Below are 27,707 nucleotides of genomic sequence, written 5' to 3' on the forward strand. Positions count from 1 at the left end.
TCCGAGCCGAAGCTCTGCCCGCGAGAAGTCCGGTTTTTGTGAAGATCTTCCAGATCTATCGAAGAATACTACTTCTACAAGCCGTAGTGTTGTCCGATCATCTTCTGATCAAGTGAGTGTATAGTCCCTTTCATAAACACGATCTTAGTACAAGTATTGGTTGAATGTATTATATCTCTGTTATGAATGAGTGTATAGTTACATTCTTCTAACATATAAGTATTAAGTATTTGCTACGAAATACGTGTTATGTGTTTATATATTGTTGTTTATTTGAGATAAGCGTGGAATGGATGTTTTATATAGGTTTTAAATGAGTTAAACTGTATATGTGTGTTATATCTACGAATATGTTGGGTAGAACATGGGTAGACGAATTAGTTGGTGTGTGATGACGGATGAGTTTGAGGATGAGACGAAAGATAAACCTCGGTAGCTATGGATTTAGTACTGTAAAGATAAACCTCGGTGGCTATGGATTTAGTACTGTATAGATAAACCTTGGTAGCTATGGATTTAGTACTGTATAGATGAACCTTGGTAGCTATGGATTTAGTACTGTATAGACGAACCTTGGTAGCTATGGATTTAATACCGTATAGACGAACGCTGGTAGCTATGGATTTAGTACTGTAAAGATAAACCTCGGTAGCTATGGATTTAGTACTGTATAGATGAACCTTGGTAGCTATGGATTTTGTATCGTATAGACGAACGCTGGTAGCTATGGATTTAGTACTGTAAAGATAAACCTCGGTAGCTATGGATTTAGTACTGTATAGATGAATCTTGGTAGCTATGGATTTAGTACCGTATAGACGAACGCTGGTAGCTATGGATTTAGTACTGATAGATAGACGATGATAGCTATGGATTTGGTACTGTTAGATAGACGATGACAGCTATGGAATTAGTGCCAAATAAAGAATCCTGGCAGCTATTGTCTTAGTGCCTAATAAAGAATCCTGGCAGCTATTGTCTTAGTGCCTAATACGGAATGAACGAATAGATGACTCTTAGGGTAGACCCTTAAGAGTAAGGAAGATAATGGGGATGGGTAATTGGATTGATTGTTTGATAAGTGAATATAATAATTATATTATTGTGGGTTGAAAACCCTATATGCTCACCAGGCTCCCAAGCCTGACCCTCTCAGTTTTCTTTATATTACAGGTTATGGCACGAGAGCATAAGTTGGCTGACATAACGAGAGATTTTGGATTATAGGCCAGTAGTTATGAATAACTGTTGTAAGGTCTATTTTCCTCTGTTTATGCTTTTGGTCTGTATTGAACATGACATCCCGAGATTTTGTTATATAATGAAAATACATTTCTTTAAAGGAATGCTTTGATAAATTCTTATCATATTTTTGTTTTGGGAACAAATTCCGCAACTGTTTTCTTTAAAAGATTACTCTGATTTTGAAAACAAAGCATAAACAAATCGGTCTTTTCTGGCCGTGAAATTGGGGATGTCACAGTTAAAAGTATTAGTCTAAGTGCAATGACTACATAAGCTCTCCTGGATAGATTTCAGGTTTAGGCTGCAAAACATATTATGCCATAAAAACTACCAGATTACCTTTTCATAACTCATGACTTTTCACTAGGAATGGGAAGCCACAAATATACTATAACATATGTTGGCTCAATTAAACAATTGAGCTCGTATTAGATCATCCCATATAACAATAGCAACTTAAGTTAAAACTCTTACTAGATTCAATTTTTAGACTATTGTTTCAAATCTATTTCTAAATTTATTTCTAAATTTTTAAATTTTCTAGCAATTTACTTTTTCGACCCCTACCCCACACTTATTACATACAATGCCCTTATTGTATGCAAAAAACAATATAAAGCAATAAAAAGGAGAAAAAGGAACAGACTCCCCTGGGGTAGTAGTGGCGAGATTGACTCTGAAAGTGTGGAAAACTTGTACATCTTGTTTAATTGTTGGAAACAGTACTTCTGGACCTTCTTCTTGTGAATGCAAATGTGTCGGATCGAATGAAATCAAAGAACCATTCTTGAAAAATGTGATGAACCGCTGCCACGATGTGGGAAAGCAACGCCACGTCGTGGTGTCTTCTCAGAGAATCTTCTAAGATTAAAACAGGTGGGCATCGACTCTTTGTGATATGTAAGACCATTCCCACTCTTCTTTTCAGTAAATATGCTTCAAAATGCATTTCTCTTCATTATGTGGGAACCCCACACTTATTCAAAAACTTGTTCTTTAATTACGATCTTCAAAAATCGCACGGCTTCTTCAAATTAAGCGCCTTCACTGCTTCACTTTCGTTTAACGCTACAAAATAAGATCAAGAACTAGAGAAACACATCATCATTCGGTTAAACTAAAAAAAACTAAAAATTAAAAATTAAAAACTAAAACAAATCAAAAGGAAACGAAAATGCAAACTCATAAAAATCGGGTTGCCTCCCGAGATGCGCTTCTTTTGAAAAGTCGTGAGCCGGACTACTTCCCACTCTACGTTGCGTCGGGTGGAAATGTAACCTTCCCGTTCTCCATCATCTTGAACCTTACTCGTTTGTAAGAAACCCTTCTATTGAATGTCTTTCTTGAACTTTCTTGCATTGTTGGGTTGACATCTTCTTTATGTTTCCGCTTGGGTTCTTTCTTCATTCTCGTGTCTTTAGCTTTTGTCTTGTCTCTTTCCGGGTTTTTCTTGTCAAAATGAGACTCGTCACTATCTTCTTCTTTTTCTTCAATCAACTTTGTGACTTGATCTGGTGGTCTTGTAAAAGTAAATACCTCAAAAATCATCGGCGTTGAAACTGGAGGTTTCGAATGGTTTTCTTCTTTTTTCAATTGCTCTTCAAGTTCTTTATGCTCCATGAACATTGTGTTTCCTTGCTTCACCAGATTTTCCTTAGCACGAGATGGGAAAGGAAGAGGTGGTCGATACGACTCAACAACTAAAAAATCATAATCTTCTTTTATTGCCCATGACGTGGCACTATTGCCTCCACGTCGTGGCGCCTGGGAAGATTCACGATACTCTTCTTCTTCTTCTTCTTTCTTTTTTACTTCGAGTGACTGATTAGACTCCTCTTTAAGGTCCTTCATATGCACCGATTCATCTTCTTCTTCTTCTGTATCAACGGCTATGGATTGAGCATTTTGGATTGACTCGATTTTTCGTGAAGGTGAATCCGGAAGCTTTTCTTGTATAAGCCTTGTTAATTGCACCACTTGCGTACATATACTTAAAATATATTCTTTTTGTTCTCTAAGTATTGCGTCTGTAGCATCATGTCGTTTTTCGCTAGCTTCCATGAATCTAAATAACATTGACTCGAGAGCATATATTTTCTCTGATTGGACTTGCTCAATTTGGTAGAGATCATGCTTAAGTTCTTGAATTTCTTTCACATCTCGTTCTCTCTTGTACTCCACCTCACAATCCTTAGTAGAATGGGTTCCCCCACAAGCTCCGCATCTATCATGAATTGATCCACCCATTTTTGTGATCTTTTCTTCCATTGCGTTGAGCTTTGCAATTACTGCACTGATGGTATATTGATCTCCATCTTTACTTGACTTTCCTCTAGTGAAATCCTCCTTTGAGTTATGATACTCTCTTGAATGCTTAGCGAATTCTTCAATCAAAGCTTTATTTGTTGTTGGATTCTTCTTTGTCATGGGCCCTTGCGAGTCTAGAAGTGGACGAGTGCACACATTGACTCCATCATAAAATATCGAGATTTCTTGTTGCACATTGAAGTCATGTTGAGGGCAATGTCGTAACAATCTCTTGTAACGCTCCCAAGCTTCGTATAGCGACCCCCCCTCTAATTGTTGAAAATTCTGGATGTTTCTTTTAAGCTTTGCCACTTTCGAAGGAGGAGTAAACTGGTTGATGAACTCAGCCTTAAAATCAGCCCATGTCGTGATTTCTCCAAAGGGAAGTGATTTTAACCATTCCTTAGCTTCTCCCTTCAATGTGACCGGAAAAAGTCGAAGCATCACAGCATCTTTACTCACATTTGGTGCATTAAAATAATGTGAAATGTCCACCACTTCTTGTATATGCTCATAAACGTCATCGTGCTCCTTCCCATAAAAAGGTAGTTCCCTTAACATGTTGAGAATGTGCCTCGGAAGTTCAAACTTTTTCGTGGCTGGGATTTTTGGTGGATCAAGACCCCATCTATTTTCGTTCATCATATGTCGCTTGTAATCTTCCATTGACTTAGTCGTGATGTCCCCCATATTTCCTGCTAAAAAAACTAAAAAAAACGCGTAAAAAGGAACTAAAATAAGCAAAAACTAAAACTAAAAACTGCTTGGAACGTGACCATGACGTGGCCAAGGTTCCCGCGACATGGTTGATGTTCAGACGAAAAAATAAAATAAAATAAATGCTGAAAATTACTTTTTGCGGTTTTTAACCCACAAAAAGGATCGAATAACTAAAAGTAATTAAATTAAAAATCAAATAAGTCGTTCCCCGGCAACGGCGCCAAAAACTTGATGTGCACAAATTATACCTATCAACTTTTAAATCTATAACCTAACAAACTTATACTAACTATGCACCTATAGACAGTGTACCTAGTCAGATTATAGTATAACTTGGGTAAGTCGGGTGTCGATCACAGGGAACGATATTTAATTAATAAAATAATTACTAAAACCTAAACTAAGAAAAACAACTAAAATGAGGGGGTTTTTATCCGATTTTACAAGTTCAGAAAAAACTTAAATTAAAATAATAAACTAATTACTAAAGTAAACAACTAGAAAGACAGTTTAAAACCAAGAATAAAAGATACTCTCGTTTAGCTTCGAATCCCTCCTTTTTCCTATGGTTGATTTTAAGTCAATGGATTAATTCAATTAGTTACCAAATAAAAGTTACTAGTCATCATGGTCAGACTAACTAGCATAAGTCAATTTAATAACTTTAACCTAAATGATCATGCAAGTTAAGGATACTAAATTGATTTTAAAGGTAATTTGGACTCTGAATGATAGAATCTACAGACTACTATTCTATGGTCAAGTCTAGTAATCAAGCAAATATTATGATCAAATACTGCTCTCTAACACAATTAATTAACTAACTTATCACCTACACTAGGATATGGTCAATCTCTAGCTCTAGCAATTTAATGGTCATAAACAACTAGGTAAATCAATTTTCATGCAATTAACTGCAGTTTAACTACACAAAACTTGAGACTAGGTAATAAACATAGAAACTTTAACTAGCTAGGTTTAGATTTATCAAACAATATTTAAAGCAAAACCAACTTCATCAATCCACAAACAAGAAATCAACACATAGCATTTAGGAGTTCATATAATCTAAACGAAAACAAGGGTTTTTAGCCCATAATCACAACTGGGAAACACATAAAAATAAGGGAAACTAGTCTAATCATGATTAAACTAGGCAAACCAAATGTGTAGATGCGAATCCTTGCTCCAATCTCTTTATCCTTTGATATCTAGTTGAATTCTGCCCTCAAAGGGGTATTGGAAGGGTATTTTTTCGTTAATGGTCGCAGCCTTCAACCCTCTCCCCTCTGGAATCGACCTAATGTTCGATATATATATATATATATATATATATATATATATATATATATATATATATATATATATATATATATATATATATATATATATATATATATATATTTACCAAAAATCTCGACACCACGACGTGGTAAAGGCACCACATCATGGTCCTCGTGTTTATCCCGTATTCCCCAAGCCAGCGTCAAGAATCGCGAAGATTCCATTCACCACGTCATAGTGGGGTCACCACGTCGTGGTGGTTGAAAATCCGACTTTTTTCAAAACATGAAAGTCGTTCGAAATTGTGTCTAGTTTTCAGATCATTTTGAATCACCTTAATCGGAGTTACGAGTCATGAGATATTGTCAAAATACTGACGAGGGGTCAAGCTGTCTAGCAACATCCTTCTTCTGTCTTCTTCTTGTCTAAGCTCGTATTTTCCTACTTCTAGCTTCCATATTGCTCCTGAGAATGTCTTTATGCTACATAACAGATATTAAGCATAATAAGTACCTTTTTTCTATAATAAGCATAATTATAGCGAAAAGTATTAAGATATGATGTAAAATATATGTGTAGATATGTACATATCAAGTTCAGAGAGGAACTCGACGAGTTGGGTCGAAGTGCCCCGATTCTGAAAAAGGAAAGACTCGGTGAGTTCAGGACGGACTCGACGAGTGGGGTTGGAAAGTCCCGTTTCTGTGTTAGGAGAAACTCGACGAGTTTATGAAAAACTCGACGAGTTGGGTCGCAATTTCAAGGTTTATGATTTATGGAACTCGGCGAGTGGATGGACCAATTCGGCGAGTTGAGTCAACCCAGAATGTTGACTTTGACCAGGATGTTGGCCTTGACTTTGACTTTGACCAAAGTTGACTCTTAAAGGGGGTTATGAGTATGAAAGGGTAATTAAAAGGAAATCTTTTATGTGTAGGACTTTGAGTGGGGTTGATTTCAAAGCCGAGGATAGTTCAACTACTTTACAGCATTTGAGGTAAGTTACCTTCCAGTAGAAGTGGGTCTAAGGCACCAATGTCGACCCACTAGTAGGTGATTATAGTAGAGATGATTGTCTTTGTGATAATTGTTGGATATGCCACTATTTGTTATTCTTTATGTGCTAGTATGCTATGATATAATGTGATAGTGGTAGGAGGGGTGGGATAGATCCCCTTACCGGTCGAAAGGACCGAAGAGGTAGGCCAACACCCAAATATGCTAGGCAGTATATGATTTATGTCTTTAGGAACTAGAATGATATATGGTAGTAGTAGGGGGTGAAATAGTCCCCGTTACCGGTCGAAAGGACCGAAGGGGTAGGCCAGCACCCTGATATTGTTGGATTAGGTGTCTAAGCCTGTAACTATATTTAGTATGTACTTGATTTGATTTTGAGCATGGTCCTTTTGGGTTTCCTTCAGTCATGCAACTTGATAGGATGACTAGTGGAAGAGAAACTAGGATTTATTATATGAATTATAAATTGGTACTCAAAATGATTTTATTAATATATTACAAGATTAATATATTATTTGGAAATCATATTATTAATTAGTAATTAATCAGAAATTAATTTGATATTAATTTTGGGATTAAAGGAACTGATTAATAATGGAGGGGATGTTTTGCAAATCATTGATAGTTGTGAAACTGGGCTTAGGACTCCTTGTAAGTGGAGTGGACGAAATTTATGGGTTACCCTATAAGATTTCGTTCAAGGGCTTACCATGGAGGTCCACGGGTTGCTTTGGGATTAAGTTAGGAACTAGGGTTTCCTTATTCAAGTCCAGCTTGATGACTAAGCAATCTAGCCTTATATAAACCTCCTAACCCCTAAGGATTTCGGCCATATGCATTCTAGACAGAAACCATGGACGATTTCCTATCTCTCCTTCTCATCCTTGTTGTGTTGAGTGTTTGTGACTGCATTAGAGGTGCAACACTTGGGGCACTAAGCTTTCAAGAGTCAAGGATTGTTCTTGTTATTACAATATAACAAGTGAGGTAATCTTCCAACCCTTTTTTATATATAAATTTCGAAATTATGTATGCTACATTTAGGGTTTTGCTTTGGATAATTAATTTACATGTATAACTTGAGAAAAACCTAGATCCAAAGCATTAGGGTTGCATGTGCACCATAGGAATGTTGTAATGCTCAAAACCCATCAGTGGTATCAGAGCATAGGGTGTTTTTTTTGTTATATTTGATGCATTTGTGATTTGTTCAAAGCTGGAAGAAAATCGTTTTTGGACTCTGTCTGATGAACACGACGTGTTCATAGTTGAACACGACGTGTTGGTCTTAGACGATGTTATGGCATGACACGACGTGGCGACTCGTCTGTTGGCAGATTTTTCAGATTTCAGGCCTAAATTAGATTAGGATAATTACCATAAGTTGTTTTAACTGATTAAAATCGAATTTTATGATATGCTAATGAATATCCTCATCTAATTGAAAGATAATTGTCAAATTTTAAGATAATTATTAGATTATGTGATAAATTAATTATTTGTAAAATTTGATAAAGTTAAAATTATATGATTAATTTAATTGTTTTAAATTTTAAGATAATTATTATATTATTATGTGATAAATTAATTATTTGTAAAATTTGAAAGATAATTGTCAAATTTTAAGATAATGATTAGATTATGTAATAAATTAATTATTTGTAAAATTTGATTTGAATTTTCTTACCAAATAAAAGAAAAAGGTCAAATTTATGATAAAGATAAAATTATATGATTAATTTAATTGTTTTAAATTTGATTTAGAAGTTTTGAAAAGTTTCAAAAATTTGCCCTCAAATTTTGGAATTTAAAATTTAATTAAAAGTTTTAATTTTGAAATATTAAATTCTAAAACCCTAGTGTTTTAAAAGTTTAAAATAGATCCCTTATACTATTATAATATTAAAAACTTAATTTTTATATATATATATATATATATATATATATATATATATATATAAAAGAAAATTCAGTCTTACCGTTAGTAGGTCTCATTCACGAAGTTGGTCTATAAGGGGTGTTTAAGGAAGCGACTTATAAAATGACTGTCATTGGGTATTCACTCTTACCCACCGGACCCTTGACTAGTGGAGGGTCGTTAGCCGAACGAGTTTGATAGGACATTAAATCTCATTAAAAGTATAATGAAAATACAAAGTAACTAAATGTTTTATAAATTCCCAAATCTTTGTTACTTTAGGAAAATGTGAATTTGGTGTTAATCCATGAAATTGCACATTACACCTTTTTGGTGAGTTAGTGGAGCGTGTGTGGTTAACCGGCACACTAATGTGGAATAATGAAGGATGGCGATGGGTTTCTCGTAAATTATCGTTGATCAATGGAGCGTGTGTGGTTAACCGGCACATTGATCAGGTGATAAATGACATCGAGAGTACCAAGCTAATTTGCATAGTTATTAACACCTTGTTTGTGATCCTCGGTATCCCAGTCACAAACTTGAAGGGCGTAATCGAGATTAAACATGCCATTGAAAAGTTCAATGAATCTCAAAGATCTAGGAATTTCATTTAAAACCTAATTCGTTTAAAATTTTGTTTTCGTGGTGGAATTGGTAAATCGTCATGTACCTACCTTCAAATAATTTACAATTGGATTACGGCATCCCTCTTCCGAATTGTAAATTATTGTGTTGGGTCTTAGCCTTAATATTTCATTTGGGTGTTATATTAATGATTGTATCAACTAACTTGAATTTCTCCCTTTTGTAGATGTCTAGTTCTGACAACCATGGTCTTCATAAATCCTTTGGAAAAGGCTTTCCGTCTGAAGATGATCTTCCACGTGTCGATCAAGGTGAAAGATCAATCCCTTCTTCGTGCAATGGTGGAACTGGAAATCATACTTCTCTTCCTCCACCTCCTCCAGTAATTCTCCATAACCCACGTTTTCGTCGACTTGAAAAGTTCAAGGCCACTCAAGCCCTTTTGGCATGCAAACACCAAGATGGGAGTTCTGTATGTGCACATGTTCTAAACATAAAGTCGCACCTTGACAGATTGGGAATGTTGGGTGTCGTTTTCCCAAGGAAGCTAGCTGTTGACTTGGTTCTTCAGTCACTTCCCGAGTCATATAGTACGTTTGTTAAGGACTACTATATGACAGATAACGACGTGACCCTCATTCATCTGACATATTTGCTAATTGTTGCTGAAGTAACAATGCTTTGGCGTACTGGTCAAGCAGATTTGTCTGGAAGATCTGCCTCCCAAATTTCCATGGACATTCTTGAAAATCTTTTATTACACTTTGGCTTACTAATGATGGTAATTTTTGATAAAACATGTCTAATGCTATCTTTTTTCTAGTGGAGTCTAAATTATAATAATGTTCAGAATATTCACATATAAACGGATCTAGATAACACATATTACAGATTCGTAGATTAGTTAAATGCCATAATGATTCTAATTGAAAAGCTTCATGTGATACTTTATCTTCAATTTGTTTTCCTATGAATTCCTGAATAAGACGACTTAATACATTTTTAAATGTTTCCATAGCATCAGTAGTAGCTATCATCATTGTTTCAGTTTCATCAAGATATGAGAGAAAGCGATATGCATTACCTTGTGTTTTATGAATCATATAATTAAGAAAACGTGTTGGGTGTAAATTTCTTAATTCTTCAGTTAACTGAATTTATACTCACATTTTATTACTCCATTCTTGAATTTTTGCTTCAGGATTTTGATCACAATCAATAAAAAGAACATCTGAATTTGTTGGAAATGTAAATAATTTAGGTATGTATTGAGGAGATATTTTTTCCCATTTGTTTTGTTTATTTTTAACCATTCCTTTTCTATATAAAATTTTTTCTTCTAATGAAGGTGGTCCATAAATATATTGACTTTGATAATCATCTTCAACATATGATTGTTTTCGTTTTAATCCAAAATTATTTTGTGAATTTCTATATGGATTTGAATAAGGGTTTTCATCATCGGATGAAAAGTCATATATTACTTCTGCGTCATTATTATCTTAATTATTTTCTGTTTCTTTATTATTTTCTTGAATTTCGGATGAAATTTCTAATGCTGCAAATAATTTAGTTAATGTTTCTACTTTTTCTTGTAAAGTTTCCATATTAATAAGTTGTGTGTATTTTTGTAAATGAAATCTTTAGTTTCTTTTTACTAACGAAGTAGTTATTATTAGTGATTTTTCTATTTCTTGAAACATATTTAACAAATTAATCTTGTTATCTTATCTTCAAGATCTTTTATCTGTTCTTGTTTCCAATTTATACTATTATCTATTATATGTATTGCGTTAATATTAGATATGCAATTTATTATTGATATATCTGAATCTATTTTTAGATTTAAAAGAAAATTTTTAGATTGTTTTAGTGTTTTGCGAAAAAAATTTAATTATTGTTTATTAGTATCTAGACTTGAAAAACTCATGATTATAACTTTATAAGAACAATAATTTAGTTGTGTTTTGGATCAAAGTTACGATTAAAATTTATAGTTTTAAAAATGATAGTGATAGTAGAGTTTATTATGACTATTAAATTTTATGATGATTATGACAAATGATATGCATGAATGTAATAACATTTATATCGATGCATGGTGAATATTTTCCTTATGAACGAACGGATGAATACTTATATTTATAATAAAAATGATAAGAACGAAAATTAGCTCTAACACCAAATTGAAAAAATTAGTGCGTCGCTCTGATACCGAATTTAACATGATGACGGATTAATAAAAATTAGGATATGATTATACCTGAATGATGCATCGGGATGATCTTGATGATGATTAGATGGATGATTTTGGGTAGACGCTCTGCTAATGGGGGGGAGGGGTACATATAAAATTTCCTTTATTTTAGTGGATTAATAATTAATAAATAAATGAAAAAATAAATAAATAAGGGCAAAACGGTCTTTTTATGTCCGGAGGGATGAACTGTGGAGGATATAAACAAACGATGTACGACCCGAATTAATTTTTGAAAGTAGAAATTGAACATGTTTTTCAGGACCTACACGAGAGATGAGTCGTATAATTTACTCATGTATCCGTATTGACATTTGATGATGTAACTTGTATGTTTTCCTAAGGTATTAGACGCACGTCTTAGTATTATTACAATTTTAAACGATTTTTTATGTAGTCTAACATAAAAAAAAGTTTCTTTAAGAACGACTAATGGAATTATATGAATAAACAACCCAATCTAGCAAGGCACTTCGCGGGACAAAAACTAACAACAAGAGTTAAAACAGAAAATACAACATAAAAAAAAAAGGGAAAACAACCATGTTCACCCATTTGATATCCCTTTTACCCCCTGCCCTTACACCAAAGAAACACCATAACAATAACATTATCAACGATCTTAGTGGGGGAAGAGTAAATGTTCTGAAAATGTTTTCCATATCCACCATAACATGCCATAACAAATAGTCAAAAACAATTTCCTTTCCTTTCGATATATCCATCATAACATGCTATAACAAATAGTCAAAAGCAATTTCTTTTTCTTTAGGCAGTCACCCTAGGAGACTGCAAATTAAGAAACCCGCCAACATGTGTGAAGTTGCATTGATCAATCTCATATTATTTCATAATCCAATCACGTATGATACCTGCAGAGTCTCATCCAACTAAAATGTGATCCAAATATATGCCCTAAAGATACATATACGAAATTACGAATCATTAATTATAAGAAATATATTATGATAATTAAATACGAAATGCGTTAATCTCCATAATTAACATATTTCATAATTTTCAATGAGAATTATTCATAGAATTAATATATTTCTTTAAATAACTTGTATTCATAAATAGTTCGAGGACTATTTATGCAAATCGTGTAAATTAGTCCACTCTGTTAGGGAAGTATCTTTCTTTTACATGTGTTTCGTTTCCCATTTGGTATCACACATTTCAAATTATCCCAATTTTTGTCAGACACACTATATCTCTTCCAATCATCAACACTTTGATCATCTAATCCTGTAGTTTTGATTACCACAATTCATCCTTTGCCGCTATCGGACCGACACACAGCCACCACTCCTCCGCCGCCGGTCCATAGTCATCACTTCGCCCACCCCACCGCCAGTCCACCATCATCATCCCTCAACGACACCTTCAAAAACCCTTAAACGGTATATATAGATCCATCTTTATTGTCAGTTGTTTGTTATTCATTGATGAATTGCCCTGAGGGTTTATTTTGTCTCCGATTTTTGACTGATTGAGACTATTCGGAGGGGTGATCCGAGAAATTAGGGTTAGTCTTCGTATTGAATTGATTTGATTGTATTATACTTGACTAAGATGTTGAATAAATTCATGAAACGTGGGCAACGGAAGCCTTCGAAAACCGATACAGATGTTTATGATCAACATACTCCTACCGGTAATCACAGTTTTGCCTCGACTACCGCCGCCGACGGTGATACACCTCCGCCGGCCACATCCGGAGCTCTTGAACCCCTTCCTATGTTTCGAGAAGTTCCGGTCTCCGAACGACAAAAACTGTTCCTCAAAAAGTGTCACGTTTGTCGCTTCCAGTTCGATTTTACAGAGACCACGAAAATGGCGATCGAAAAGGAGATCAAGAGACTGAATCTCGTCGAGCTTGTGGACTACGTACAATCAGATTCCGGCAAGATCACTGAAAGTAACCAAGAGGAAATGATCAGAATGATTTCAGTAAACATCTTCCGATGTCTACCACCAGGACCTCACGAAATTACAGGATCCATTCCTCTCGATACCGAAGAAGACGAGCCTTATCTCGACCCTTCATGGCCACATCTCCAACTTGTCTACGAGCTTCTCTTAAGATACATCGTCTCAACAGACACAGACACCAAAGTCGCCAAAAGATACATCGATCAAACATTTGTGTTGAAATTACTCGACATGTTTAACACAGAAGATCCTCGTGAACGTGAATATCTAAAAACCATCTTACACAGAATCTACGGTAAGTTCATGGTGCATCGACCCTTTATCAGAAGAGCAATCAACAACATTTTTTACCAATTCATCTATGAAACCGAAAGAAACAGTGGGATTGCAGAGTTGTTAGAGATTCTTGGGAGTATAATCAACGGATTTGCATTACCAATGAAGGAAGAACATAAATTGTTCCTTGTTCGTGCCCTAATTCCACTTCACAAACCTAAACAGATTGGTTTTTATCATCAACAGCTCTCATACTGCATCACTCAATTCATTGAAAAAGATAACAAATTATCCGATACTGTTATCATGGGTTTGCTTAAATATTGGCCTGTTACTAATTGTCAAAAAGAGGTTCTTTTTCTTGGAGAGCTTGAAGAAGTATTGGAAGCAACACAGGGTCAAGAATTCAAACGTTGCATGGTTCCTCTATTCAGACGAATATCAAAATGTCTTAATAGCCCTCATTTTCAGGTTCATTATCACTATCATTATCAAACAACCCTTAAATTTACTATCAATTTTTCATCTGACACTGAAATTGTTACAATTTTGTTTACAGGTGGCAGAAAGGGCTCTGTTTATGTGGAACAGTGATCATATTGTTGGATTAATCGCTCAAAATAGGACTGTGGTTTTACCGATTATATTTCAGGCATTAGATACGAACATTAGGGCTCATTGGAACCCTGCAGTCAACGGGTTGACTGTTAATGTGAGAAAAATGTTGATGGAAATGGATGTGGAGTTTTTTGAGGAGTATCAGAGGGAATTCGCAGAGAAACAGGCATTGGTCAAAGTGGAAGAAAGTCAACGTGAAGAAAAATGGCAAAAGTTACAAGATACTGCTGATATGGATCAAATAGGGTGAGAGTTTGTTTTTACTCTTGAGCCAATTGGATATGTTGAAATTTTGTTTTTTCCGTTTTTGCCCCTGCATCTGGTGTAAAGATTGTAGAGATGGGGTTGGGATTTAGAAATGATTTATGGTGTTTCTTGTAATTTGTTGCTGTGAATTTATTTTTTTGGGTGAAGAGAAATGTGTAAAAATTTGTGTAGTGAAATTCTTACATTTATTTGGAGTGTATATATTTGGGTATATGATAAGTTTTTGGAAATATGTTAAAAATATAAAATAGGTTAAAATATTAGATCACCAGTAAAATTATAATTTTATACGTGCAACGAAGGATTTGTTTTTGTTCAAAACACGATTGTTTAGCATATTTTTATTAGTAAGTAAACAATTGTAACTTTGTGTTCAAAATACTATTATGATTTTTTTTTTTAAAATAATGGTGTTTTATTTAAAAAAAAAACAGATAATTTGTTACATATTTATGATATTAACACTATAAAATATAAAGGTAATTGCTGTAAAAAAATCTTGATGGATGTTAGATGACCTTTAATTTGTTTGACTTGCGTCTTTGTTAATTTTGCCTATTGTATCTTTTGTTGATCGAGTATCATAGAAATTGACCATTTTTTTCATATAAGTTAGGGTAAATAGCATAAAAAACATTCCGTTTACACCAAAATTCTAATTTGACACCGTGTTTTTTTTTCTCAAATTTGACATTGTGTTTTTCAATTTATTACAATTCTGACCACTTGACCGGTTAACCAGGTTACATGCTGACGTGACATGATGACGTGTCAGTTTTGATGATGTGACATGCTGACATGATATGCTGACGTGTCAAAATTAATTTTTTTTCCATAAAAAACACTAAGTTTTCATTTTTTTCGATTTTGATACTAAGTTTAATTTTTTTCTTTTAATTTTGACACTGTGTTTTTTTGTTCCAAATCGAACATCATTTTTTCCAATTTTGTTCAATTTTAACCATTTTCCATTTGAAACCGTATAAATATATTTTTTATTACATTTTAAATCGTATAAATATATTTTTTTTGTTTAAAAACCACATTTTTATTTAAATACAAGGTGTTTCTTTTTTTTTTTTTTTTTTTTTTTTACATTCAAAGTATAATGTATAAATATGCATTAGTTATATCATGAGAATCAAACTAACCATAAACTTCTAATAAGATGTGAAAATTTCAGGGATTGCAAATTTGAAATCCGAGTTTTAATCGACTACACGCCTCCAAACCTACAAACTCATTTTAAAGTTGCGTATTTAATATAAAATACGGTTTTTATATAACTAATACATATTTATACATAAAATTATGGTTTGAATGTAAAAAAAAAAAAAACTTGTATTTATACAAAACTATGGTTTTTTAATTGAAATGGAAAATGGTCAAAATTGATAAATGATGTTCGATTTGAAACAAAAAAACATAATGTCAAAATTGAAAGAAAAAATTAAACTTAGTGTCAAAATCGAAAAAAATGAAAACTTAGTGTTTTTTGTGAAAAAAAATTCAATTTTGACACGTCAGCATATCATGTCAGCATGTCACATCATCAAAACTGACACGTCAGCATGTAACCTGGTTAACCGGTCAAGTGGTCAGAATTGTAACAAATTGGAAAACACAGTGTCAAATTTGAGACAAAAAAAAACACGGTGTCAAATTAGAATTTTGGTGTAAAAGGAGTGTTTTTTATGCTATTTACCCTATAAGTTATTAATGTAAAATCGATTTGTGCATTTCCAAACAAAAGAGGTCTCGAATAAATGAAAGATCTTTGGATTTATTTGATTATGTTTCTTCATAATCAAAAAGGATATTTACAAAATACATATCAAATGTGGATTGATTCGAGATTATATGGTTTAACGAAAGAAACACCAAAAGGGCCATACTTTTATGGTCAAATATCTTTGTGAATACTTTTAAAATGGTATTCAGATTATACACAAGGAAAACTGTTGGTGAACTTGAACTAACATATGGATTTTTGAACTGAAAGTGAAAAAAACGTTATAAGATTTTTATTTGAAATAACATATCATTTGTGCAACAAAAATTGAACTAAATAATGAATAAAGAATCAATAGAGACATAAGACCACTCATAGAAACAAAATACAAAATTCATTAAAATGCAAGCATAATGATGATTGATGTATAAAAATAACATTAAATTGCAAATAGGTTTCTAAAGGATTTAAAGTTGATATAAGTTCAAAATAGAACTAAATTATTTAAAAAAATTAAGAAACTTGGCCGTTTAATAAAAAAAATCAATAGTTACATTTAATGAAATTTATAAAGTCATGCCCCTAGAAATCACAGTTGTTTGATGAATTTCATCAATGGTAGAGATTAAGTTCGGTGGATTGCTCATATAATTTGGTTTTGTTTTGAATCCATCATTTGGTATAAAATCACAATAAATAAATAAATAATAGACCTTCTCTCTCACACACATTTATGAGTCTATCCATTCCCCGGAAAACAAAATTTACGTAGACTCATCAATATTTCCTTACTTTAAATGGAATCCATGTGTTACATTATGCCAAAGTGGAGTTTCTATCCACTCATTAAACATTTAGAGTGATTCACTCGATACAAATATGTGCTTGAACCTTGAAATGGAGATGTATTGTATGGTTATTACATGTTGATACTAGAAGATGCAAGAATTATCTGGAATGATTGGGCGTAAAGCGTCTATAGGTGGCTTTTTAAGTCCGCAGTCAAATTCCAGAGCTCAACTCTGGACAGACAGTTTTTCCCCACACCTGAAAATAAACACAAAGAAGAGGTTATTAATCATCCTTAACCATTTAATATTTGTAGTATACTATTAGATATGTAGGTATCTCTGTTGTAATTATCTCATTATAGTTTTTATGATATATTTGCGTTCTTTAGTTAGTTATCCTATGTATTCTATTTATACCAGAATTGATATATTGATATATGAGATGATCAAGTAATTTCATGAAGGATGAACAACAATTTAAAAACTTATTTTATTAGATGAATATTGTATTTGGTACTAATGGAGATATAATTCCTCCATTGCTATACATATAGATGTTTCTTGCAAACGAGCTAACAAGATTTATAATAATTGTGTTTCGCACTTCTTAATGTTATTTGTCAAAATATACAAAGAACGACTAATGTTTACAATATTTGAGTTTTATATTGTAATTGTTACTTTGGTGCAAAACAATCCATTATTTTTGGTAGAAAAACAAATAAAATGATACAGTTATATAATGCAGTTATAAATATATTTTTATAATGCAGTTATAAATATATTTTTAGGTTAATTATTCTATGTAACAAATTTTATGTTTCTTCCAAAATGCGCAACAAAGTTGATTATTGTAGTAATATTTTAGTTTCTAAATAAACAAAATATCGATTCATGTATGGATAAATTGATATAAAAGATTATTTGGTTACATCAATTGATTTTTTCGATAAGTTCACTTTATTAAGTTGATAAAAGTAAAATGAGATCTCTTTCGAAAAAAAAGTAAAATGAGATATCGTCGAGAAAACTTTATGTTGGTTTTGGTTATTCTGTATTTTTCAATAAATTCTTTTTAAGAAAAATTTAAATCTTTGAAAACACGGTTGGTTTGATAATTTTTCTAAAAAAAAATTTCAAGATACTTTTTTAGAAATTATTTAAAAAAAACTTACACACACCTATCACCATCCCTACCCACACCCCCACACTGATCCAATGTTACCACCTATCAGTCACCATTTACAACCTATATACCCACCCCACACAACACATACATCCACCCCTACCTCACCCCACCCAACACATACTCCAATCTCTACCCCACCCACTTATACTTACTCCTACTTATTTATCCCCACACCATCCACCCACCCTACATCTAACCTACGAAACATCCACCCTTACCCACTATACCTATGTTAGGTTTTTCAAGATCTAAACACACGATTATGCGCAATAGAAATAAACAATAATTTCTATGTGTTCAGACAACATAAAGGATCTAAGTTCCATGATATTACTACTATTACTATAAGAAGTTGAAGAACAATACATACCTCTTTTGCAGCTAAAGACTTTTTGGCTTGTGATCTTATTCTTGTCACCTTGCTTGGATGAAAATATCCAAAGTATAATCTCTTTAATGGTTCACATCCAAGAATACAAAAGAGAGAATAAAAAGAAAACTACGAGAGATGATCAAATTCTACAAACCATATAGAGGGTTAATAATTTAGTCCAATAGGATGAAGAAGGGAGAATGTCGAAAATTAGAAGCCTTAGAATGAGCCTTATGGTTTGATCCCTAACACCCTATTTATAAGCTACAATTACTTAGTCCCAAAGCAACTCCAGACTCATGGGAGATAAGCCTAAAATTTTTCCACCTTCGTATCACTTAAAGTTTCTGGAATATTTCATTAACTAACTTTCAATTAATTAGTATTCAACATCTTAAATTAATTAATTCCTAATTAACTCAAAATTAGTTTCTAATTAATTTATCGACAAATCAATAAACTTATTTCTCCTATATACATTTTTTCTTTTGATTTCTCAAATGAGTATGACTCATGACGACAAACGAAAAAACTTTATTATTATTAAAAATATTATCAATAATTAATTATCTTAGATACTCTTTCCAATAACCTACCCATACATCACCCTACCATATATACCCTACCTACCTACCCATCCTACTTATTCCACCTTACTCCTAACCTAACCATATTTACTATACCTTCCCCAAACCACTCACCCTCCTTCAACCCACCCCATACACCTAACCCACCTATCTCTACCCATCCTACCTACCCACTTAAACCCATACTACCCAAGGTTGTAAAAATCGTTCTGCGGTAGCTCGACGGTCGACTGACGATAAACGATTAATCAGACTCGGCGGGGATTAATCGGCGATTAATCGGGGACTCTAAATTATTAATAAAATTATTTTAAAATTTAATATTTCCTAAAAAATTAAGTATTTGGAAATTTTAAATTTTAAAATTTTGAAATTTTAAAAATTTTAGTATAATATTTTAAAATTTGAAAGCTTAAAAATTTAAAATTTTAAAATTTTGGTGTAATATTTGAATTTTTTTTTTTGAGTTTTTTAAATATTTCCAGCCTATGATCGCCGAGGACCGCCAAGGCCGCCAAGGACCGCCAAGCCCGAGTTTGACCGATTTTGACTAATTTCCGCCAAGCACCCTAATCGTAATCGGTTCGAGGCCGCCAAACGATTAATCGCCGATTAATCGGCCGCCAAGGCCGATTTCTGCAACATTGATACTACCTATCCCCTGTCCTTAGGGATATGCGTAGGCGGCTACCCGTCCTAATTATCTGAAACTGGAACTGGCAGTTCTTAAAATGATGGAACCGGAACCGACGGGTAACAGTTCTAATACCTGGTACCCAGTTCGTTAATTTTGTTGAATTTTTAAAACTTGTAAAAGTATATCTATTTGTAAACTTACAATGAATTATCGATAACATCACTATGTAATTCGTACTTATTAAAAATGATGATTAGAAAATAATAGTAGCTTGAATAACATGATGGAAAAATTGTATGCATGTTTCTTAAAACCTTTAAATGTTCAAAACAAATTATTTAAAATTCTAGAATTTCAAATGATGTTATTTAAGATACCGTATAAAGTATGTGATATATATATATATATATATATATATATATATATATATATATATATATATATATATATCGGTTGCGACGGGTACCTAGCAGGTAGCGGTTTCATAAAAATAAGAACCCAAACAGGTATCGCTTAAGGCAGTTATGATACCAGAACCGACGGTTCCGAGGCAGTTACGGTTCTAAAAGCAGGTTTCCAGTTCCGCTACTCATCCCCACACTATAATATTCGTAACAAAATTTAAAGTTTTGACCAATTTTGTAATAAAATTTAAATCTAGACCACAAAATATAAATTAGAATTTGACATGTATAGAAACAAAATTCATAGTTGGTTACTTATTTATAACTTTTTTTTTTTGTTCGCAACTTAAATTTCAATAGTTTATTTTCCAAAATACAATTTAAACCCTATTTAACTAAACAACTTTTTTTTGAAATTTTCTATCGAAACCTGAAAATGAAAAATCTACCTTTTTTTTCAAGAAAAATAAAAACAATTTTCTACAACCAAAGATAACCTTAAGTTTGCAACTTTTTAACTAAAGATAACCTTAAGTTTGCAACTTTTTAACTGTTTTATTTTGTGTTATTTTTATTTAGTTTTATCCAATAATTTTCATTTCAACTTTCTAGTTTTACATTTTTTACTGTTTATCATCGGTTTCCAGGTTCTTTAAAGTGAAACCATTAATCTGAATGAAAGCTATAAGATAAATTCGGAAATAAAACTCAAATAATAAAAGGGTTTTATTGCTGAAAAATCTTAATATTTTATGAAAAGTTTGATAAAGTTCTAAATTTTTTTTTAACAGAAAAAAAGTCCAGATTATTAATATTTTACCCAAATTAATGAAAAAACTATTTTTTATTTATTTTAACAAGAAATAACAGATTATGTGATTTTTTCAAAATAATAAGACTTTTCCGTTCAAAAAATAGATATAAAACTTTATCAAAAAAATTCTTAAAATAGTACGATTTTTTTTACATAAAACCTATAATAAAACTGTTAAAAGTTACAAACTTATGGAGTTTTTTGTGCAATATAAATAAATAATTCAGAAAAGGAACATGAAAATTATTCGAACCCAAAAGGGTCGGGTATAGGGGTCATTTAAGGTGGCAAGGGCCAAGGCGGATGACCCAATGCTTCATATCACAAAAGCCTTTTCTTAAACTCGATTAACAGCGACCAAAAATTCGAAATCCAAAACCTCCGGCCATTACACCATCTTCAATCTTCATCCATCCATTAACATCACATCCTTAATCTTTATCTTACTGGTTGCAATTACACCATATTTCAATCCCCCTTCATTCCTTCATCCTTCCTAGTCCTCCCCCACTCTTCAACAACAACAAATAACCAATTAATGTCAAAGAAAGGAGGAGCTGTGTTACAAAAGGATGCGCCATGGAGGGCACCCTCTACAGGCGTCAAACCCCTCCCCAAAATCCACCATTCCCCTGTTCTTTGTCTCGCTCAAAACCTCTACACCGACTATGCCGTCTCCCTCATGAAGGTACGTTTGAATTTTGTCTCTGTTTGCTTAAATTTAGTTAATTATGAGTGTGTGAGTTCCATATCTGTTCATCGAACATGGGTGTTCCTCTGTTTAAATAATAAATTGAAGTTCAGGATAAATTGGGGTCTTTCAAAAACTTTCTTCGCTGAAAGGGGATTGGGTGATTGTAGCTGTAATCTGTTCATCAATTGTGTTTGTGACTACATAAAGGTTCCAAATTAGGGTGATTGTATCTGTAAACTGTTTTATAATCTGTTGTGGGTTTTCGTTCCTTTTTGAATCTTTTGGGTTTTGAATCGGAATTCTGCAGCATCCGGATCCAATTGGACATGGGTTAGGAACAGAAGCGATAGTGGAAGCAGCAGGGCCAGAATGCATCGTTCCCGGACAGGTTACACCCATTAAACTTCTTGGATTAAAGGTTAGATCTTCTATGCCTCCATTCATCTAAAAGTAAAGTCCAGATTAACTTGTGATGTTTTGGTTTTAAATTAGTCGATCATTGCATAAAACTATAGAACGAAGAAATTTGAATCTACAAGCTGAAAAATAGAACATCAGTATTTACAAAACCAGAAGTTAATTGCTTTATATGTCTGTTTCGAAGCTAAAAGTTTCATGGAGAAGTTCATTCTTAATGCTAATTTGATCTGTAATATATCATCAATAACTATCGACATTTCAAGATTCTATTAAATTTCACATTGTATAGAGCAATCTTAATTCCATTAAAATGAGCCACACCCTGCTTAAATTGGCCCAATCTTGTTGTAACACATCCAAAGATCATAAATGATTACTGGTTGTTACTTATTACATAATTTCATTAGATGATTAGTGTTATTGATTTTGATCTTCTATAATTATCAATATTCACATGTTTGGAAGAGAAACATGGATAGATTCAGTGTCCCTATTTTTCTTCAAAAAATTTATGCTTTTAAGTTCTGGGATCAAAGTTATGAAACATAATGAAGTAATGAACACTTTTAAATGATAATTTGATATGGATCTTGTAATAAATTTATCATCAAATCTGTTTGTATTTGTAGTATTTGTCACTAAGTTTGATGTTTGACATGTGTATGCAGGTTTGGCCTGTTAATGTTGACTTGAAATTTTTGGAACCTGTTGGGAAAGAACTCAAGAACATTGGAAAGGTAAATTCCATTTCTTTTTTAAAATTACATCTTTGCCCTTTTATCATCTTTACAAACAAATGAAATGGAATTCATTTGGACCCGAAGTGTACTTAATAAAGTGGAAAGCAAGCTACTTTGGTTGGTTGTTAACTCATTGTTTACTTTTAAGTGAAGAAATGACATAAAAGATAGAAAATACTTTTTTACAATTGTGCATATCTATGTGTTCTTCAGCTTCTAATTTCTACTATAAAAATGTCGATTTTTAAAGTTTATTTATTTATTTGTTTTTTTGTATATGTGGTGCAGTTTATGGATTCAGCAGTTGAGCTCATGAACAAATCATTCATGGATGAACGTTAGGAGTTGAAGGTTTATATTATGCGGATGTTATATTTATGAGTAGTAGTTTAATGACATAATCCAATGAAAAAGTGTTTGTAATTGCTTTTGTTAATGATTTCTCATCATTGTTTATGCTTTTTTAAGATGAAGAATGGTGTGTTGAAAGAAGAACACATGTTATACATATAAGAATTTATGAAATCTTAATTTGACTTTTGAGGTCAAACCTTTTGCTTATTTCAAGCTCAATATGTATATTGATTATTTGTTATATGTTAATCGTTATCATTTTTGTTTTTGAATGTATGTAGCACTTAAAACTAGGAACAAACATTTCTTGAAAGTTTATAGTATTAGCATTAATTTTGATTTTGGATCTTAGTTTGTTTGACCGAAAAAGTCAACTTAATTAACCTACTCTTTGAGTGAATGAAGTATTGTTGTGAACAACGTGCACTAGGAAATATTTCCTTTTGTGAAAAAGACACTCTTGGAAAATGACTAGATTACCCTTATGTATCTTTAGTTGAAACCAAATAGTTTCATACCCAACATGGGAATGATAAATCACAATGCCTACATGGCAATGAATATGGTTGAAGGTAGATATTATTTATTAATTTTCATCTATTTTAGTGCTAAAGAAGCATGGACGTGTATATTCTCATCTATATATGAACAACAAGCACGTGGACATGTTACTTTTTGCAAAAAAGACAAGTTTTTTGGAAATAACGATAATACCCTTATATATCTTTAGTTAAAAAAAGGGTTTGAGAAGTTGTAATCACCATAAAGAAGAAGCATAAACCGAAGTTTGTGACGCAAACTCCCATACAAACCAATAGAAAACACCCTACAATCGTAAAGAAAAGACATGGTGGAGCTTCCACAATCACTAGCCTTACACATTGCTTTCCACCTACAGTCTCAATCCAAAATTTCCATGCTTTAAAGTCTTCCTATAAATACAAACAGTTAAACACATAAAGAACAAACCCATAAATCCTAATTCAAACCATAAGTTTTGATTTCATGTCGATTCATGATCCAAGAAACTTGCGTAGAGGGCCTTGGCTTGATGAAGAAGATGATAGATTGACTATCACTGTTGACGCATTAGGTGAAAAACATTGGGATGCTTTAGCTAAACAATCAGGTATATATAAGTTATAACATACGTTTAATTAAGGTTTTATTTTAAATTAATCATTATGATTTAATGATTGGGACGTTAAGGTTTGAGGAGAAGTGGAAAAAGTTGTCGGCTTAGGTGGATGAACTATCTTCGACCCAATTTAAAGCATGGTGAGATCACAGATGAAGAAGAACACATAATACTTAATCTTCATAAACAATGGGGTAACAAGTAAGCATTTGTACAATTGTACTACAATATTTCGTGACAAATTTCAATATATGAGATATAATTAATTACATAGGTGGTCAAGAATCGCTAAAAGATTGCCTGGAAGAACAGATAACGAGATCAAGAATTACTGGAGAAGTCATTTAAAAAAGAAAGCCGAAGCCCAACAAGGTTTATATATATACTCTTATTATGTATTCATCGATCAAGATTATTCACGATCATGTTCATGTTCTAATGAAATTCTAAAGCAGAATGCTTCAAGGGCATAAAAGAAGATGTGAAACGAGATTTCTTGACAACAAAAGGTGACAGAAACTTTGATCATGTTGGCGAAAGCAGCATGAATGATAAAGAGGATATTTTTGGAATTTCATCTATGGAAACACCTGAATCTTGTAACATGGATATTGCATTCGAAAGTGGTTCACCATATGAAAGTAGGATGTCGGATTTGATATCTTCATGTTGCTGGGAAGGTGATCAAGAAGTAAAACATCATGAAGATTGCATGGGAACGTTTCCATGTTTCTGCAGTGAAGTTGGATCGAGTTCAGAAGAAAGTACGACACATGGTGTGTGGGATCTTTGGAGTCCCATTTGGGAAACGGGTTAAATTAATTCATGGTGTTCTTCATGTTTTTTTTGAAGAGTAAATAAATAATATTGAATTAAAGATATACGATGCTTTCTGAGCTTTTCGGTTATTATCTTAATGGTGTTCGAATTACGTACTTGTCTACTGAAATATGCGATATGACGTTAACAGAAATGACAAAGTTTTTATAAAAAAGTTTTACATACAAGTATATTTATAATAATTTGCACGCGTACTAAAAAAATCGGATAAAGAAAAAAATATTTCTTTGACTCTTCATTGAAGAGGTCGTTTATAGCACAAGTCACATTTTGGAAATCCTCAATTTCTCCATTTGTTCAAATAGGTTATACGCTAATTAACATCTCATCACCCTCTCTACTTGGTGATCCACCACCAAACACGAGTTTAAACGATCTAAGTGGAATGATTAATATATGAAACCCAAAGGAAATAGAACCATCGTATCATAGAACCATCTCCGACATAATTGGTCATTAATAAATTATAAAAGCTTATGTTGGGTTTGGAAGTACCAATGCACATGTGAAATAATTTCCTGAAAAAACTAAGGGTTCGTTTAGTTGCGGAAAAATGAGCCGTTTCTGGAAAAATTTTCCAAAAAAATGAGAATTTTGAAAACGCGTTTAGTTCATCTATTTTTCTAAATTTTTCACGGAAAATGGAAATTTTTCGTTTTCTAAAATTACAAAGAAGTTGGAAAATTTTGGAAAACCTATAATCATTGTTTTCCATATTTTTCTAATTCCAAATTTTTTCTAAAATATAAACACCCCCTCCCACCCCCATCCATCTTTACCTACCCTCACCTTAACACCCCCAACCCACCACACCCCTACCTACCTACACTCACTCCCAAGCCCACCCCCATAAACACACACACACACACACCAACCCCCACAAACACACACACACATCCACACCCCCACCCACACCCCCACAAACTAGGGGTGAGCGTGGTGCGGCTCGGTGCGGTTTTTGGCCAAAACCGAACCGAAAACCGCAACTTCGATTTTTTTCAAATTTAGAAACCGCACCGTTCGGTTTTTATGTGGTTCGGTTTTTGCGGTTTTTTATTGCGGTTTTTTGTTATTATTATTTTTTTTGGTTTTTGTTTTGCCTTTTTACTAAAAGTCAAGTAACTCGGTGAGTTACTTTGACTCAGATGAGGAATGCTAATCATTTTTTGGAGATAAACCAATACCATCACCTCGTGGTTTGAAATCAAATTACATAATCACTCATCCAACACGTTTCTAATGCTTGAACATAATACGAATTTAATATAATATTTGTTTCATAGGTACATGTGATAATATCAATTAATGTATTCATAAAAATGATACTATCATCACTAGTACTCATCATATTTAAAAGTTAAAAAATGTCGTAAACATTACTAGTTATTGTAACCACTACTGAATGTATGCTTAAAAATATACAATCATCCTCTGATAGATAAGATAGATATTTATATTTATAGAAATTTTAATTGTCATAAGTTCTTGGTTCTTACAAATATCAACACTTAATATATATATATATATATATATATATATATATATATATATATATATATATATATATATATATATATATATATATATATATATATATATATATATATGCGGTGCGGTTCGGTTTTTTGCGGTTTTTACGAGACTAGAAACCGCACCGCACCGAATATTTTCGGTTTTTGCAAAACTAAAAACCGCACCATCGGTTTTCATTTCGGTTTCGGTTTTTCGGTTTCGGTTTATGCGGTTTTTTCGGTTTTTTTGTTTGCGGTTCGGTTTTTGCTCACCCCTACCACAAACACACACACCCACCAACCCCCACAAACACACACACACAAACCCACACCCACACCCACACCCACCCCCACAAACAAACACACACACACCCCCACAAACACACACACACACCCACCCACACCCCCACACACACACACACCCACCCGCACCCTCACAAACACACACCCACCCTCACCCACGCCCCCACAAACACACATACCCACACAAACACCCATAAACACCCACACACACACACACCCACACCCACACCCCCACAAACACACACACACACCACCAACCCCCACAAACACACACACACACACACACACACACCCACACCCACCCCCACCCCCACAAACACACACACACACACACATACAAACACACACACACCAACCCCCACAAACTCACACCCACCCCACACCCACACAAACACACACACCCACCCAACACCCTTACCACAATCACCGACCTACCATCACCATCACCATGACCACCACCACCGCCGCCATCACCACCACTGCCACAATTGCCGCCGCCACCACCACCGCCTGTCCCCCCGCCGCTGCCCCCACCACCGCCACCGTCCCCACGCCCACCCTACCACCGCTACCGTTTTCTAAAAATGAAAACCGATAGAAAATACACATCTAAACACGTTTTCTAATTTTCTAAAACTGAAAATGAAAAATGAATAAGTTTTAACTAAACGCGTTTTCTAAATTTTCCAATGAAAGCCGAAAACGAAAAATGAAAACTGAAAAGGGAAAACGAAAAACAGAAAAT

At 33.3% G+C, this 27,707-nt stretch overlaps 3 protein-coding genes, 1 long non-coding RNA gene and 1 other non-coding gene across 5 annotated transcripts; 4 read left to right on the forward strand and 1 right to left on the reverse strand.

Moving 5' to 3' along the window:
• Positions 1 to 3,751: 3,751 nt before the first annotated feature.
• LOC145123101 (small nucleolar RNA R71) lies at positions 3,752 to 3,858 on the forward strand. Its single transcript, XR_013714980.1, has one exon. It is a non-coding gene; the product is annotated as a small nucleolar RNA R71 (small nucleolar RNA).
• An 8,632-nt stretch (positions 3,859 to 12,490) lies between these two features.
• LOC145119153 (serine/threonine protein phosphatase 2A 57 kDa regulatory subunit B' beta isoform-like) lies at positions 12,491 to 14,611 on the forward strand. The gene is made up of 2 exons (XM_079054775.1): positions 12,491 to 14,021; positions 14,110 to 14,611. Exons 1-2 carry the CDS (start codon positions 12,915 to 12,917, stop codon positions 14,416 to 14,418), a joined length of 1,416 nt encoding a protein of 471 aa, XP_078910901.1. The 5' UTR covers positions 12,491 to 12,914; the 3' UTR covers positions 14,419 to 14,611.
• Positions 14,612 to 16,930: 2,319 nt separating this feature from the next.
• LOC145118606 (uncharacterized) lies at positions 16,931 to 18,739 on the reverse strand. The gene is made up of 2 exons (XR_013713377.1): positions 18,518 to 18,739; positions 16,931 to 17,214 (listed from the first exon to the last, which is right to left on the reverse strand). It is a non-coding gene; the product is annotated as an uncharacterized LOC145118606 (long non-coding RNA).
• A 2,531-nt stretch (positions 18,740 to 21,270) lies between these two features.
• Positions 21,271 to 23,377, forward strand: LOC145119154 (uncharacterized). The gene is made up of 4 exons (XM_079054776.1): positions 21,271 to 21,650; positions 21,964 to 22,074; positions 22,745 to 22,813; positions 23,105 to 23,377. Exons 1-4 carry the CDS (start codon positions 21,501 to 21,503, stop codon positions 23,156 to 23,158), a joined length of 384 nt encoding a protein of 127 aa, XP_078910902.1. The 5' UTR covers positions 21,271 to 21,500; the 3' UTR covers positions 23,159 to 23,377.
• A 775-nt stretch (positions 23,378 to 24,152) lies between these two features.
• Positions 24,153 to 25,125, forward strand: LOC145121515 (transcription factor MYB27-like). The gene is made up of 4 exons (XM_079057250.1): positions 24,153 to 24,299; positions 24,380 to 24,509; positions 24,583 to 24,680; positions 24,764 to 25,125. The coding sequence occupies exons 1-4, from the start codon at positions 24,176 to 24,178 to the stop codon at positions 25,123 to 25,125; spliced, it is 714 nt and encodes a 237-aa protein (XP_078913376.1). The 5' UTR covers positions 24,153 to 24,175.
• The last annotated feature ends 2,582 nt before the right edge of the window (positions 25,126 to 27,707 follow it).

The sequence above is a fragment of the Lactuca virosa genome, chromosome 6 (genome assembly GCF_052849685.1).
Source record: "Lactuca virosa cultivar CGN04683 chromosome 6, Lactuca_virosa_CGN04683_v6, whole genome shotgun sequence".
NCBI lineage: Eukaryota > Viridiplantae > Streptophyta > Magnoliopsida > Asterales > Asteraceae > Lactuca > Lactuca virosa.